General features: G+C 60.1%; 1 protein-coding gene across 3 annotated transcripts in view; it reads left to right on the forward strand.

The window, feature by feature from the left end:
• The first annotated feature begins 1,932 nt into the window (after positions 1–1,932).
• The window catches only part of SLC6A6 (solute carrier family 6 member 6), a 78,401-nt gene continuing 65,506 nt past the window's right edge, over positions 1,933–14,827 (forward strand). Inside the window, exons 1-2 of one of the 3 annotated variants that reach the window (XM_070463491.1) lie at positions 1,965–2,231; positions 13,680–13,717. Coding sequence is in view for 1 of the 3 variants with exons in the window: in XM_070463488.1 (XP_070319589.1) it covers positions 1,943–2,231 (289 nt within the window). In the remaining 2 variants the exon portion in view is untranslated. Of the gene's footprint in view, positions 2,232–13,679; positions 13,718–14,827 lie in introns of those variants that run through there. The other 2 variants (XM_070463488.1, XM_070463490.1) reach the window with 2 other exon arrangements.

The raw sequence follows: 14,827 nt of genomic DNA on the forward strand, positions 1-14,827 counted from the left end.
GTGGCAGTGGGGCTCAGTGCCATTCAAGGGCTCCTTAGATAAATGCACCCGCTGTGTGCCAGGCCCAGGGCTGGACTGAGGCACACAGGACAAGGTCCTGTCCCTCGGGGAGCGGGTGGGCCGGAGGGAGACAGCAGGCGGCTGAAAGGGCCCCATCCGCGGTCCGGTGCCTCCACGGGGTGAGCCACACTGACCCGCGCAGAGGTCAGCTGTCCCAACAGCCCTTCCAAACCGAAGCCCGGGACAGGCCACTCCCCACCTCAGCGCCAGCGGCCCCCAGCCACACTCGCTGGCCCGGTCCAAGCCTCCTTGCAGCTCAATCCTCAACGCCACAGTCACTTCCCCGCAGGGTGACCTGCCGCTCCGCGCTGCAGGGAGGTTCTGTGGGGCGCCTGCTCCCTCCTTCAGCTCAGGGACAGCCCCATGTGCCTCAGGAGGGGAGCGGGGCGGGGACTCAGCCGCCCAGCCTCGGGGCTTTGATCTCCTCACCTGTAAAAGGGGTGCACGTGCTCTGAACTCAAAGGAGAGAGCTGAGGGGGCCGAGAGTGGGCGCCACCCAGGGCGGCTGCCATGCTGCAGGCTCTGCCAGTCCCTGGGGGCTTCCTGGAGGAAGGGGCACCTGGGTCAGCAGAGGGGGTCAGGCAAGGCCTGGAGAAAGGCGCGGGAAGGCAGGGGCCAGGGGCTGGCTGGGCTGGAGCTGGGGGATGGGAGGCAGCCTCTAGAAAGTCAAGATGGACAGCAGGGGCCTCAAAGAGCAGACTGGGGAGAGGTGAAGGGTCACCCCGTCTGCCTCCTGGAGGGCACTCCAGAGCGCTTCCAGGAGCTGGATTCAAGCTGGGCCAGGTCTGGCATCCAGGGTGGCTCTCTGCGGGGGGCCCCTGTTTGGTATATCTTCTCTCAACCTCAGTCTAAAAGGTTCTCTGCACACAGCCGCCCAGCTGCAGAGGGGCCTGAGAGAAGGTGAAAGGTCAGCGCTGGGCTCAGAGAGGGGAAGGGCGTGCTGGAAGCCACACAGCGCGTCCCTCAGGCCGGCACTTGGTCTCTGCAGCCCGCCCATGCAAATAAGGACAAGAATAATGGCACATTCCCCATTTTCATTTAAAAATAGACACTTGTTTGGCACTTCAGCGCTGGGGAGCTGCTGTTCTGAGCTGTCTGCACTCTTCACCTCGGGTCTTCCTCACGGCCAGGGAAGATGAGTCCCCGTCCCTCTTCTCCGCGTTTCCATTTGAGAGCTGAGGAAACGAGTTAAGGGAGGGAGCCCGAGCAGTGCCCTAAGGTCACGGGGCAGGGGCAAAGCCCAGAAGCCAGGGCGCTCTGTCCCAGGGTCACCCTGACGCCCCCGGCGAGGAGGTGGGGAGGGCAAAGTGGCCGCGCAGGGGTTTTATTGGGGGGTGGGGGGCATCCAGAGGCTCAGAGAACTTGGGAGGAGGGCAGAGGCGTGGTTTGGACCCGACCGCTCGCGGAGCCCAGGCCGCAACCCCTGAGCCAGGTGGAGGGCTAGCTGTGGGCTTGGTGGCTCGAGCTGGGTTGGGCTCTCTCGCTCCTCGTCTGAAGACCGGAGGGGGGTTGCTGAAGACGCCCCCTCTGGGCCCCCGCACCCGCACCCCGCGCCCCGCCCTCCTTGGCGCCAGGCGGTAACTGGGTGCCTCGAAAGGCGCGCGCCACTGGGGGGAGCGGGGGACCGAGCGCTCGCCCGCCTCACGAGGCTGTGTGCGCGCGCGCGCGCTCGGCGAGCCCGGGGCTCTTTGTGTCCGAGCCCGAGCGCGCGTGCGTGTGCGGTGTGTGCCTGTGCGTGTGTGTGTGTGTGAGAGAGAGAGAGAGAGGGTTTGTGCGCGCGTGTGTCCCCGTGGGGGCGTGGCCGGCGCTCCAGACCCGCCCTGGGCCCGCCCCCGAGCCCCGCCCCCGGCCCGGCCAAGCTGGTATTTTTCCACCCAGCAGGATGGGTGATGCTGAGAGCTGCCTGCTCAGACAACAGACACGCGAGGTCAGGAAGAAGCCGCTTATAAATTACTGCTTCCTCCGCGCCGCCGCCAGCGCCGAGCTCTGGGTCCTGGCCGCAGCCCGGCTTGCTGGTCAGCGCCGAGCCCCGAGGACCGCGAGCTCCGAGGCCGGGCCCCGCCGAGAGGGAACCCGAAGCGCAGACCCCGCGGGCCAGATATCGCACCGGCGGGCAGTCCCTCGGCGCGCGGAACGGAGCGCGGCCGAGCGCAGCGCCGTGGCCGCCCCAGGTACCGAGGGAGACGGAGCCGGGCGCGCGGAGCCCCCGCCTAGTCCCCGCGTCCCCCGCCAGCCCCGACCTCCTCCCCGCCCCTGGGGGCTCCCAGTTCCACCGAGGGCGGGACGGAGGGTCGTCCGCTCCGTCCCCCAGCGGGGCTGTTATTGTTTCCCCGGCGAAAGGGCTGGGGCGTCTGTAGCAAGGATCCAGGTGTGTGTGTGTGTGTGTGTGTGTGTGTGTTTTCCGGTGTCTCCATCTCGCCGGGGGTCTGCAGACATCTCCGTGTCCCCGAGTGTGTCTGCTGTTCTGCGCTCTGGGCGGTGCGTGTGAGCGTTCTGGTGTGTGTCTGTGATACCTGTGTGGCCGAGTCTTGGGAGGCGTGCCCTTGTGCCCCCTGGAGTGCGTCTGTGTGAACTTGTGTGTGTGTGTGTGAGTGACTGTATCTCCCACTACCTGGCTGTGCACGTGTGTGTCCCCAAGTGGGGCTTCTGTCTCTGGCTCCCCGTTGTGGACACACGCGTGTCCTCGACTGTACCTGAGCGAGTGTCCCCGGGTGCCTGGAGGACCAAGCCCCCAGAGCTGTTTCTCCAGGGCAGGGCCGAGCGGGTGCAGGTGACCGGGCGGCGCAGCTCCGCGGGTGCGGCGGGCAGGTGGCAGTGCCAACGTCCAGCCACCTGGAGCGGCAGGATGGAGGCCCCCAGGGACAGCCGGGAGCCGGGCGGACAGCGGGCAAAGACAGCGGGACACATCCTTCTCGAGATGTCTCCCTTCCTGCTGGGGGTTCCTCTTTTGCGCTGGAGGCTCTGGTCCCCCTCCCACCGGGGGAAGTCAGAGAGAGGCTCTCAGGGGCCTCCGCCGTCGGCCGAGGCTTCGTCCTGGACCTGAGGGGAACCTGTGGGCTGCCCTCCCGGGCACTCGGAGGGAGGTGTGTGCTGGGCCGGGCTATTTTGGTCACTGCTCGGGCTCTGCCAGCTCCTGGCCTCCCCCAGGACCAGCCCCAGAGGCTTGGGAGGCAGCCCTGGCCCCCGTTTCCTGCCTGGGGAAATAAATCAGCTCAGTAACTGCCCGGACACTTGAACAGAGGGTCTTGGGGCTGAGGTTGAGTGGTGTGCGGCTCCACTTGGACTTGGGAGAATCGGCCCCTGCTTTGGCACTGATGCCGTTCAAATAAATGTCATGGGGGAGATCTTTTTTTAATTTCTTTTTAATTTTTTTTTGGCTGGAAAGGAGGGGGATCTCATCCAGAGACTCCCAGCCAGAAGGAGTTTATTTTTATGAGAGCAAGCGGGTGGTGAGCGCTTAGCAACCGCCTGCCTCCCTCTCGACCAGGGAGGCATCCGGGGAGCGTGGGGTGGGCACACGGCGAGCGGTGAGCTGTGGGGGTGCAGTGGGGGAAGAATTCCATCAGAATGGCGTGGAGGAGCTGGCGGGTCCTGGCGGAGAACCCCCCGTAGGGTAGGAGTGGGGAACTGGCTAGGGGTCTTGGGCCTGGCTCAGCATCCCCTGCCCCCATTGACCTTGGGCAGCCTTTTTTGGGGGCCTCAGTTTCCTCATCTGTAAAATGGGTGGAGTAAACTGGTTAAGGGGTAATTGGGAATGAGAGGCAGGAGCTTGTCCCCAGGGAGCCCAGTCCAAGGACTGCGCCTCTCTGTATCTTAGCTGGCAGATGACCTTGGGTGATTTCCCCTGTCCACTCTGAACCTCAGCTCCGCAGTCCGGGCAGCAAGGACACCAAGCCAGCCTCACGGCGTCCTTGAGGGGATTGAGGGAGATGAGGCTGAATAAGCCTGTGGTAAGCTGTAAAGCCGGGCTCGGCTTCGGAGCTGCCGATTAGAGGGTGTCACGAGGTCCCGGGTCACTGTGGTGTGTGGCTCGGGCCAAGGCGCAACCTCGGGCTCTTGTCCTCCAGGGCTGCCCTTGGACGACCTGCGGGCACCCTGCCCTGCCCCATCCTGCCCATCTCCCCCTCCGGAGGTCCAGCACCAGCAGTGCAGTCGGAGGCCCCCAGGGAGCGGGTAGAGCCCATTTTACAGATGGGCAAACTGAGGGCTGCCCAGAGAACTTGGCCTCGATTGGACAGTGCCAGGGTCAGGCTTCAGAAGCCTGACCAGCCATGAGCTTGGGCCCTGTGGAGCTTTAGCCACAGACGTCCTGCAGAGTTGAAATTGGACCAGCACCTGGGAACACGAGGGACAGAGGTCCTCAGGGCTGGAGGGTGAGTGTGTGGGCCCCCTCGGCACCTTAATTCCGCCCCTGGTTACTCATTCCCCCTTCTCTGTGCCTCTCCGGGGGCCCCTCCTACCCCACTGCCAGCCCCCTGCTGGCAGTGTAGGCTCTGAGAGTGGTGTTTGCTCACTCTCCACCTATCAGCTTGTCAAGGAATTCGGGACCCTGTCAGGCTTATCTGAGGTTCTTTCCAAAGGTCCCCAAATGATAAGACACTCGCAGGTCACTCAGCACATCCTGAGTACCGGAAGGAGCTGGGAGATAAGTGACAGAGGACACCTGGGGTGCAGCCAGGCTGTAGCTGGGAGGGGTGCGGGTGGGAACCCCGGCTGGCCTTGGAACCCCAGGGTCAGCGGGCAGCTGTGGGCTGCCTCCCGACCTCTGCCAGAGGTCATCAGTGAGGTCTTCAGGGCCATGTCTCGCTCCTCTGTGATGGCCAACTTATCTTGGCCAAAGTGAATTTACAGGTTCTCTGGGGAGGAGCCCTGTGTGCGGAAATTCCCAGTGGGGGGCAGGCAGGGTGGGGGGTGGGGGAGGCGCTGCTTTCAAGTGTGAGTGGGAGCTCTTCTTTTTTTTTTTTAAACGTGCCTCATTTCTTTGCTCTGGTCTCTTCTCACCGGGCCCCAGATTTGGAGTAGAATATTGGCCTTCGAAGAGCTCGCAGCCCAGAGAGAGGGAGCTTGGCAGGATGACCGCCGCTGGTGACCCCGCCGCCCGTGACTGCTGTCCCTGGGTGTGAGATGCCAAGGGTGTAGGCAGGAGACGTTCCAGCTTCTCAGAGGAGGTGATGCTGGAGCTGGCAGAGGGACAGGGCAGGCTGGCATTCCAGGCAGCGGGGGCATAGCGGACGCAAAGGCACAGACAAGCCTGTTTGTGGAACAAGCCTCGCAGGGGACCCAGCTGGAGAGAGGATAGGAGCCAGGTGGTGGAGCGCTGGGCACATGGGCAGCGGAGATAGAAATAGCGTCAGGCCAGGTTTAGGGGCAGCGGCATAGAAGCCGGGTAAACCTGAGGGGGCACGAGACATTCACGGGGAGTGGGGGGACCAGGCTGAGGTCCAGGACCCAGTGGCTGGGCTACTGCTCGTCAGGGCATAGAAGCATTTTCCATGCCAGCGAATCTTACCCTGAGCTCTTGTCGTAAACACGGGGTGAGGGCCCGGACATGCTGTTTAACAGGTACACAGCCCATTAACTGTGCCTCTGACCTCCCCAGAGCAGGTGGCCCTGGGGCCTGAGCAGGAGTACATCCGCCCTGGACAAGGCATGGGGCAGGGCGCCCCTGCCCACCTCACCTGCTCAGAGGCTTCGTTTGGAGACCACGGCTGAGGGGCAGGGGTTGGGGGGCAGGGAGAGAGCAGAGAGGATGGAAATCGCTCTTCTGTCTCTAAAAATTGACTTGCAGACAAGAAATCACCCAACACAAGCAGGAGAGGGTGTGTGGGCGGGGGGCAGGTCGCCTTAAGGAGTCTGGCAGCAGAGTTTACCTGGGTGGCTTGGTGCACATTCAGGTTCCCAGGCCTGGACATACAGGACCCAAATCCCCAGGGGATGGAGCCTGGGCATCTGTATGTTTCCACGTTTTCAACTGTGACTGTTTAAAAAAATATATTAAAATCGAGATATGATTTGCATTCAGTGAAATGCAAAGATCCTGTTACGGTTTGTTGGGTCTGGTCGGATCGCGACACCTGTGTAGCCGCCATTCAGGTCAAGATGCGGGAGGTTTGCAGCCCCCCCGGGACGTGGATTCATGCCCTCCCGCTCCCAGAGACAACCAGTTTCTGATTTCTGTCCCCGTTAGGCTCACCAGGCCTGGAACTGGGTGGATTTATATGGTGCATACCCTTCCGTCTCTGCCTTCTTTCCGCTTGAGGACTTAAGATCCATCCACGCTGCTGAGGGTGTCAGTGGTTTGTTCCTTTTACGCGGAGGAGTGGACCGCTGGGTGGACGCCCCTCGGTTTGCTGTATCCACTCTCCTGTGGATGGACATTTGGCTTGTTTCCAGTTCGGGGTGGTTATGAATGAAGCTTTTATGAGCCCTCCTGTACAAGTCTCTTTGTGGGCGTATATTTTCGTTTCTCTAGGAGGGGAACGGCTGGGGCGTAGGGTAGATATTTGTTAACTTTTTGAGAAACTGTCAAGAGTGGCTTTTAATTACAGAAACAGTAGACCTCAAGCAATACCACACTGTACAAAGTAAAAGTGATTCTTAAAGATCGTTTTTTAAGAAGTGTAGCCTAGGCTTCAGGCTGTGTGTCTGGCTGACCTTCTGCCTCTCATCTCTGCCGTCTACCCCTTCCTATAATAACAATGAGGGCTTTAAGAGTATATATTGTCCTCTGCGTGCGGGTTTGGCTGTACCCCTCAGATATCTAGGTGGACATATGGTCCTTTTAATTCCGTTTTAGATCAGCTTTCATTTCAGTTCTGATCTCCCCTTAGACCCAGGGTTCGTTAGGATCTGTTCGGCAAGCTAGCTGCGGTTCTGTTTTGTTGTTAACGACAAGGGCATCATCCTGTTCTCGGTTCTGCCATTTTCGCTATTCAAAGAGAGACCACTGTGGAGCCGACGCTCGTCGGACATACAGGCCTCCCGGCCATTCTGAACAGCTAGTCTGCATTTGGCAGTCATTGACCGAGCCTGGCCTGCCTTATTCACCCCAAGTGCTGCCAGCTCAATGAATGAAATGCCCCCACCCGACGGCTTTGAACTTAGCCTGAGAGTGGTCAGAGAAGCCGCTGAGGGCTGGAACAGATGCTTATTCAGCCCCGACGGGTCTTATCTCCCTTGCTGCATTTAAACGCTGTGCCTGACTCGGGGGTTCTCACCTCCATCTTCTCGAAGACTTCGTCCACCCTCAGAAAAGAGCCTTCTCGCCCGTCACACGCTGGGACCTGGAAGGACAACCAGCGTCTCTGCCCCCCTCCTTCCACGCACGTGCCTTTTTTACTGAGCCTCTTCAAGGCTTCCAGCCTAGGACAAGAGCCAGAGGGAGGGATGACAGACAGACCAGCTCCTGGACTGAAGGCGCTCCAGTCTGGGGACAGATCTGTATCAGGAAGGAGTTAATGAACAATCCCAGGGCATTACACCAGGGGCAGGGAACGCAAGGGAAGGTGGCTGGGGGTGTGGGGACTTCGGGGTCAGGGAGTTAATTGGACCCCGCCCTCCCTTTTCATGGATGGGGAGACTGAGGTCTGAAGGAAGCCTCCATCGGCAAGAGGGCCTTGTTCACAAACTTGTGGTTCTGCCCGCCCCCCTCACCAGCTTGGCCCTTCCTGAGTGGAGGCTGGGACCACGTCTCTGCAGGTTCCCTGGTGGGGACATTCTGCGAGTCTTCCCCTTCCCACCATTCTCCACTCTCCCCTCCGTACAGGCCAGGAGAGCTGCAGCAGGGTCCCTGCAGAAAATCCTTAACGCTGCCGGGGTGCTGCTGCCCGCTGGGGGTGGAGGGTGCGGCTGGCCTTGGGTTTCAGCCGAGTCATGCTCCTTCGGGGCAGGGCTCAGGAAGGGGGCGGTCCTGAAGGCTCTGCCCTTCCGCCCCACGGCCGGTCGGCACCTGGAGACCCAGGGCCACTCACGCCTGGTGGCGGACTCAGGCCTTGATCTTCAGAGCAGCCGTTCTGTCACCCGATGGCACCTGGTGACTCCTCTCAGGGTGAATGCCATCCCAGCCCAAGACCGCAGCCTGCTCACCCAGCTTCATGCCTCCTGGGCTTTGTAGGGTTGCCGGGAAAGAGGGGGCTGGGGAATGGGGGTGTCAGCTCTCAGCAGCACGTCACTGTCCGGCTCCCCAGCCGGCAGTGGCTCCCCAGCACTTTGTGAAATCAGGTCCGAACTCCTCAGCCTGGCCTTCAGGGCCTCACCTGATCTCACCTGCTCCCCCATCTCAGCGCCCCCCATGATCCAGCTGGTTTCTGCTCCTAGACTGAGCCTCAGGCTCTCAGCCCAGCCCATACCTCAGCCCGAAAGGCCCTTCCTCCCTTTTCTCCTAAGCCCCACTCCCCCAGGGCCAGCTTGAGGCCACCTACTTCATGGAGGCTTCTTGCCACCCCTTAATGGTGCTGGCACATCATAAGCACCCCCAAAAGATGATCTGCGTCCAGGTGGTCTTAATCTCGCCTTCCTCTGAGCCCCAGAGTACCTCTTCTCTGCCTGGAACCCAGACCTGTGATGTCTTGCCTTTTATCCAGCCACCTGACGGTCTGAGTGGGTCCAGGCTTAGAAATTACATCCACCCACCTCCATCCATCCTTCCCACAAATGTTAGTTCCAGACCCTGTCCTGGGCCCCGGGCAGGTGGCAGATGGACAGGGCAGACCAGCTCGAGCCCTTATAGGGCTGACCACGAGCGTTAAAGGACTTGATAAAGGGCACCAGAGCATCGGGGTTTGGGAGCCCAGGGCCACTGGCTTGCTGTGTGACCTAGGCAAGCCCTTCCCCCTCTCTGGTCCTAGCCTGTAAGGAAGCGTCGCTTCCGAGGGAAATGCCTGCTAAGTGAAGCGGGGAAGGACCCTTTTCTCTCTCTGTTGGGGAGGACGCATCATCAGCACAGGGGCGGTGGTCCTGTGGGGCCCCCTTTAAGGATTCAGCTGTGGTCCTGTCGGTTTTCAGGATGTCCGAGCCCTCGCTCTGTAAGGGGCCACCTGATCTGGGGGCGAAAGTTCAGAGATGCTCTGTGCAGAGCTGTCCCAACAGGCCTTTAGTGAAAAACTCTTCCTTGGGGGAAGAAACTGGGTTTTTATTCCATCATTGGTAGAAGAGTATGTTGTTGTTCAGTTGCTAAGTCGTGTCTGACTCTTTGCGACCCTGTGGACTGCAGCCCACCAGGCTTCCCTGTCCTTCACTATCTCCTGGAGCTTGCTCAAACTCATATTCATTGAGTCAGTGATGCCATCAAGCCATCTCAACTTCTGTCGTCCCCTTTTCCTCCTGCCTTCAATCTTTCCCAGCATCAGGGTCTTTTCCAGCGAGTCGGCTCTTTGCATCAGATGACCAAAGTATTGGAGCTTCAGCTTCCGCATCCGTCTTGAGAGTCCGTTGGACAGCAAGGAGATCAAACCAGTCAATCCTAAAGGAAATCAACCCTCAGTATTCTTGGTAGAAGAGTATAGGTCAGAATGAATCTTAAAAAAAGCATCTGTCACTGGGGACCGAGCAGAATTTGTTGCCGCTGCCACTTCACACCGATGGGAGTTGTGAGTTGTTTGCAAAGATTTCATCCCAGGCCTGAAGAAAAGGGTACAAGTCGCTGCAAAATGGTCTCCGAGGGGCAGCTCTGGGCCACCCCTGTATTTTAAGTTGTCCACTCGGTTTTGTAAAATCGAGCCAGTATTTTTTCAAGGTGGATATGTTTTTATTACCACTGGCGGCTCAGTTTCTCTGAAGAGCCCCTCCGTCTCACCCAGCACTCTGAAGCCTGCTTAGCCCACCACCCCTTCCTAGGTTTAGTCCAGCTGCCGGTGGATCCCAGGCAGGTGGGAGCCTTCCTGCTGGATTCCTCCAGCAGGGCTGACGGGGCGGTAAGGGTAGAGGGACCACCCAGCCCTTTCAGGGGCCCCTTAGTGCTTTTGAGGGGGTGGTTCAAGGCTGGGACTGGAGAAATCCAGCCACCCCCACCCACCCGCCCACTTCCCCTGGGCGCTGCTCCACAGGGCTGGGGGCGGGGGTGGGCCTGGCTGCAGCAGGCACCTCCCAGGGCAGCCCCCCTGCCAACCTCTGCTCTGACTGAGGCTGATTCGCCTCCTTAAATGTAAAAGGTTTAGCCTTCTACAGAGAGGACCAGACAGCCAGTCTCTGCTGAAAGCGCCAAAGCTGAGACCTGGAATGTTGTTGCTGTTTTATTACCAAGGCCAAACCCCTTGTTAAGGCCAATGGTCCACTCACTAAGCCTCACATCCTGTCCCCTCTCCTGAGCCGTCCAGGGGCTTGTCATTCGTTGGGAGGCTAGGCGAACCCGGAGGATTTTTCTCCCCTCACTTGCCCTGTCATGACCTCTGACCCCTGCCCGCCATTCCCCAGGCCTGGGCTTGTCGCCTCTGCCCTGGGATGTTGCAGTGGCAGGCTGGTAGCTGCGCCCTGTGCCAGCACCCAGACCCGGAAGGCGGAGGCTTCACTTGGGATCTTGTTAGAGTGTCCCTTCCCCGGCAGGAGGACGAAGGTGGGGCCTGAGAATCTGCATTTCTAACCAGCTCCCTGGTGCTGACAAGGTTGCTGGTCTGGGGTGGGTGGGGTGGGCACGCTCTGTAAGCCAGGCCCTGAGCCTTATGAAAATCCGTCTCCCTAGTCACCAGAGGCACCTTCCTTCCCCTTTTGCACGTGGAACGCTAAAGCCGCAGAGAGCGCAGGTAACTTGCCCGAGGTCACACAGCTGGGAGGCCGGCTGAGCCAGGCCAAGCCCTCTGGGCCAGTGCCACCTTGGAAAGGCGGTTAGCGGGGAAGCCGTTTTCTGTTGAACGGTGTCCCCGGTCCAAAAGCCACAGGAGGCTTTTCAAGGCAGCCAAGTCGGATGTAAGTCAGGGAGAGCCAGGGGCCAGCCAGGCTGCACGGGATGGGGTGCTGGCGTGTGGCCTGGTAGGGGGAGAAGCCAGACATGGGGTGTTCACAGCGCCTGGCAGAGCAGCGTGGGGCCCACCCAGAGCCCAGAGCCCAGAGCCCAGGGCCCAGGCTGCATTTTCTGCCTCCCCCTTGTTTAGATAGATCCCAGGGTGCAGGGCTGGCCGGAAGGGTCAGCAGTGGGACAGGCTGAAGCTGAGACCCGCTGTGTTGGTCATTTAAAGGCCGGCTTCTCCTTGCAGTCGCAAGGGCACTTTTCCTTAACTGGGGGTCTGCTTTGGGGACTGAGGGGCTGTGGTCTCCTGCCTAACTGGGCCTTCACTTTTGCACTGAGCATCTATCTCAAGCAACTGGGAAGAGTGGAATAGATTTAGGGTCTGGGTCCTCAAAATGTGGTCACTGGCGGGAGCAGTCTGAACTTCGAGGGGAGCCTGTTAGAATGCAGAACCTGGGACCCTGCCCCAAGCATCTCCACCCCAGCCCTGCTGACTCAGACTCTGGCAGGAGTACCCAGTCCTCTGGGTTTTAACGAACCCTCCAGGCTTCACTTGGAGAAGGGCTGATTTCTCCATCTCCAGCCAAGTACCCAGGGGTGGGGGAGGGTCAGTCCTAACCTTTGCAACTGGCTAGAGTACCAGGGCTGCCAAGGGACCTCAGACATCATTTGCTCTGTGGCTCCCTTTTCTGATGGCCTGGGAGTCAGAGAAAGGGACATGCATAAACTCACACCTCAGATTCAAGGCAGATGGAGTCTGGGGTCCTAGGGCAAGTGGCAGAAATCAGTTCAAACATGTTCCGCCTCCTTTAAGGGAAGAGCCCGGAGTCGTCCTTCAGGTGTGGCTGGATCCAGGTGCTGAGGGGCATCGCGGGGGGCTCCATTTCTTTCTCACTTGTTTCTGTGCCCCGTGTCGCCCCTCTGGTGGCCCCGCCCTCCCTGGGTGCCCCCAGCTGCACAGTGTTACCCACCCCACCCCCAGCAGAGCCATCTCAGCCTAGAGAGCTTTCCTTTTCTCCCAGGATTTTCCACACAAGCCCCTGTCATCCTTCTCAGCATCCAGTCTTGGTCCTGTGCCTGCCCTGGAGCCAGTCATGACAGCCCTCTCATGGGCTCAGTCCAGCTCACGCACCCACTCCTGGAAGCAGGAGGTGGGCTTAGCCCGCCCAGAACCCTGTGGGCTGAGAGGGGCGGTGGTGGGGTCTCCAGGGAGAATAGATGCAGGGAACAGACCCAGAAAAAGGGGTCCAGGTGCCCGCGTGCTAGCTTGATACAAAGGGACTCGGTGCCGTTTTTCCTCTTCTCCAGGCTGGGCTGGTCTCATGCACCTGCTGAGGTCTCACTTCAGGCCAGATTATCCTCCCCTGCATCTGGTTCCTTGAGCATTGAGCCTGTAATTGTGCACTGAACACACTACCTTCCTCGCCCCCTTTGTCCCTCTTCCCTGGGCATGGTCCCGGATAACAGCCGTGCCGTTTCCACCACCCGCACCCGCTGCAGACATTACTAATCCACCCAGAGTTCACAGAGCCACATGTGCACCCAGAGGAGGAAGCCTCGACGGTATCCTCGTCAGCCTCCGCCATGGATTCCAGGCTCCAGGAGAGTGGGGCCCTCAGCTGTCTTATTCACTACCAGGTTCCCAGGGCCTCCAACAGTGCCTCCCATGTAGTCAATGCTCGACAAATAACTGATTCAGCCTTCCTACACCCAGCGCCCGGGACGCAGCGGGTGCCTGTCTGAGCCTGGGGGGACGGGGGCCCCGTAGACTGCTGGAACCCAGCTCGGAGTCCGGGAAAGAGGCCCCATGGGCAGGACTGCAGGTACAAAGAGGAAGTAAGTGCCCAGTCCTGGAGTCCTCTCTGCTCTAACAACCCCTCCCCCCCACCGCCCCCACTAATCCATTTAACTGTTCATCGAAGTGTGAGGCCTTCCTTGATAAGGAAGCACTTCCTGGTTTTCTGCATTTTTTTAATCCCGGAAACCGGGAGAGCCTTCCAGCACAGCTCTGCTGGTGGAATGAGAGGCAGACAGGATCCACCCCCACTCTCCTTGTTTCCCAGACAGAGCCCCAAAGAACTGAAGTGGTCTATTTAGAAAAAAAAAGGTTTTGAGGGTCAGTCACATCCGGGGACCACTTGACCCAGCCCAGTTCAACAGGTGTCCCTGGTGCATGGCAGCTTAGCCTCTAACCAGGGGATAAGTGTTAATACATTCTTCATCTGGACAGTCAGTCACAGCCCCGAGCGCGTGGCTGAGCGCAGGTTTTGGGGTTCGAGCTGGGGGTGGGGCTCGCTTTCCCCTTCTCAGACAGCAAGGAGAGCCTTTCCCCCTCTTCACTGCCCCTCCCAGCTCTGCTTCTCAGCCCTGACTATTTTAGGGACGCTGCACCCGGGCAAGGGGTGTGTGAGCATGTGCCCGTGCGTGAACACGTGGTATGTGTGTGTGCACTCGTGTGTGAGTGTGTGTGGAAGCGCCAAGTGCCCGCCGGATGTGGACAGTTCCCAGGGCCCAGAGCAGTGCCTGACATAGTAGACACTCAGTAAGGATCTGACTCAGCGTTGCTGCCTCCAGCGCTGCGGGCTGGGCGGTCACATGGGGAACAGACCCCGGGGTCCTGCGTGCCTCACACCCTGACCAGATCTCTTCTTCCCTTCTCTGCTGCCTCTCCTCACCACAGGTCCAGAGCAATAGCGCTTTGTGAGAAGCCTCCAAAACGTAAGTGGCGTCTGACCTCCCCTGTGATCGCGGTGTCTCGCCATGGGTGGCAGGGACCCGCGGGGGGTGGCGGGGTGCAAGATCCCAGATCGAAGCGCCAGGACCCTGTCCGCAGGTCACCTGGGGATGTCCTGGACCCTGGCCGCAGGTCACCTGGGGATGTCCAGGACCCTGTCCGCAGGTCACCTGGGGATGTCCAGGACCCTGTCCGCAGGTCACCTGGGGATGTCCAGGACCCTGTCCGCAGGTCACCTGGGGATGTCCTGGACCCTGTCCGCAGGTCACCTGGGGATGTCCAGGACCCTGTCCGCAGGTCACCTGGGGATGTCCTGGACCCTGTCCGCAGGTCACCTGGGGATGTCCAGGACCCTGTCCGCAGGTCACCTGGGGATGTCCTGGACCCTGTCCGCAGGTCACCTGGGGATGTCCAGGACCCTGTCCGCAGGTCACCTGGGGATGTCCTGGACCCTGTCCGCAGGTCACCTGGGGATGTCCTGGACCCTGTCCGCAGGTCACCTGGGGATGTCCTGGACCCTGTCCGCAGGTCACCTGGTGATGTCCAGGACCCTGTCCGCAGGTCACCTGGGGATGTCCAGGACCCTGTCCGCAGGTCACCTGGGGATGTCCTGGACCCTGTCCGCAGGTCACCTGGGGATGTCCAGGACCCTGTCCGCAGATCACCTTGGGGTGGTGGGTCCCTGGCCTGGCTTGGCCACCCGTGCATCTTGGTGGCAGGGAGACGGCCCTGCAGAGCTGCTGAGTACTGACTCCGGGGTCCTGGCCCGGCTCCAGAGCCTGGCTCTGCACCAGGCACTGAGGGGACCCTCGCGGGGTCGATGCTGAGGTACGGGGTCTGGCGCGTGTGGAAGGGGCTGCTGCTCGGCTCCCAGCTCCCAGGATGCTCGAGAAAGGGGGATGCCGTCCCAGTCATCTTTTCATTACATTTTCTCTTTATTTAAAAAAAAAAGGAAAACCTTAGGGAAGTTGCAAGAATGTTACAGTGAGGCCCTGTATGTCCTTTCATTGAGTCTTCCCACCGGGAGCAGTTTCGTCCTTGGCTTCGTGGCTTTACCATGAGCTGTGAAAACAGCGGCATTTGCATTTATGCTG

Source organism: Odocoileus virginianus, unplaced genomic scaffold (assembly GCF_023699985.2).
Source record: "Odocoileus virginianus isolate 20LAN1187 ecotype Illinois unplaced genomic scaffold, Ovbor_1.2 Unplaced_Contig_3, whole genome shotgun sequence".
NCBI classification, from domain to species: Eukaryota; Metazoa; Chordata; class Mammalia; order Artiodactyla; family Cervidae; genus Odocoileus; species Odocoileus virginianus.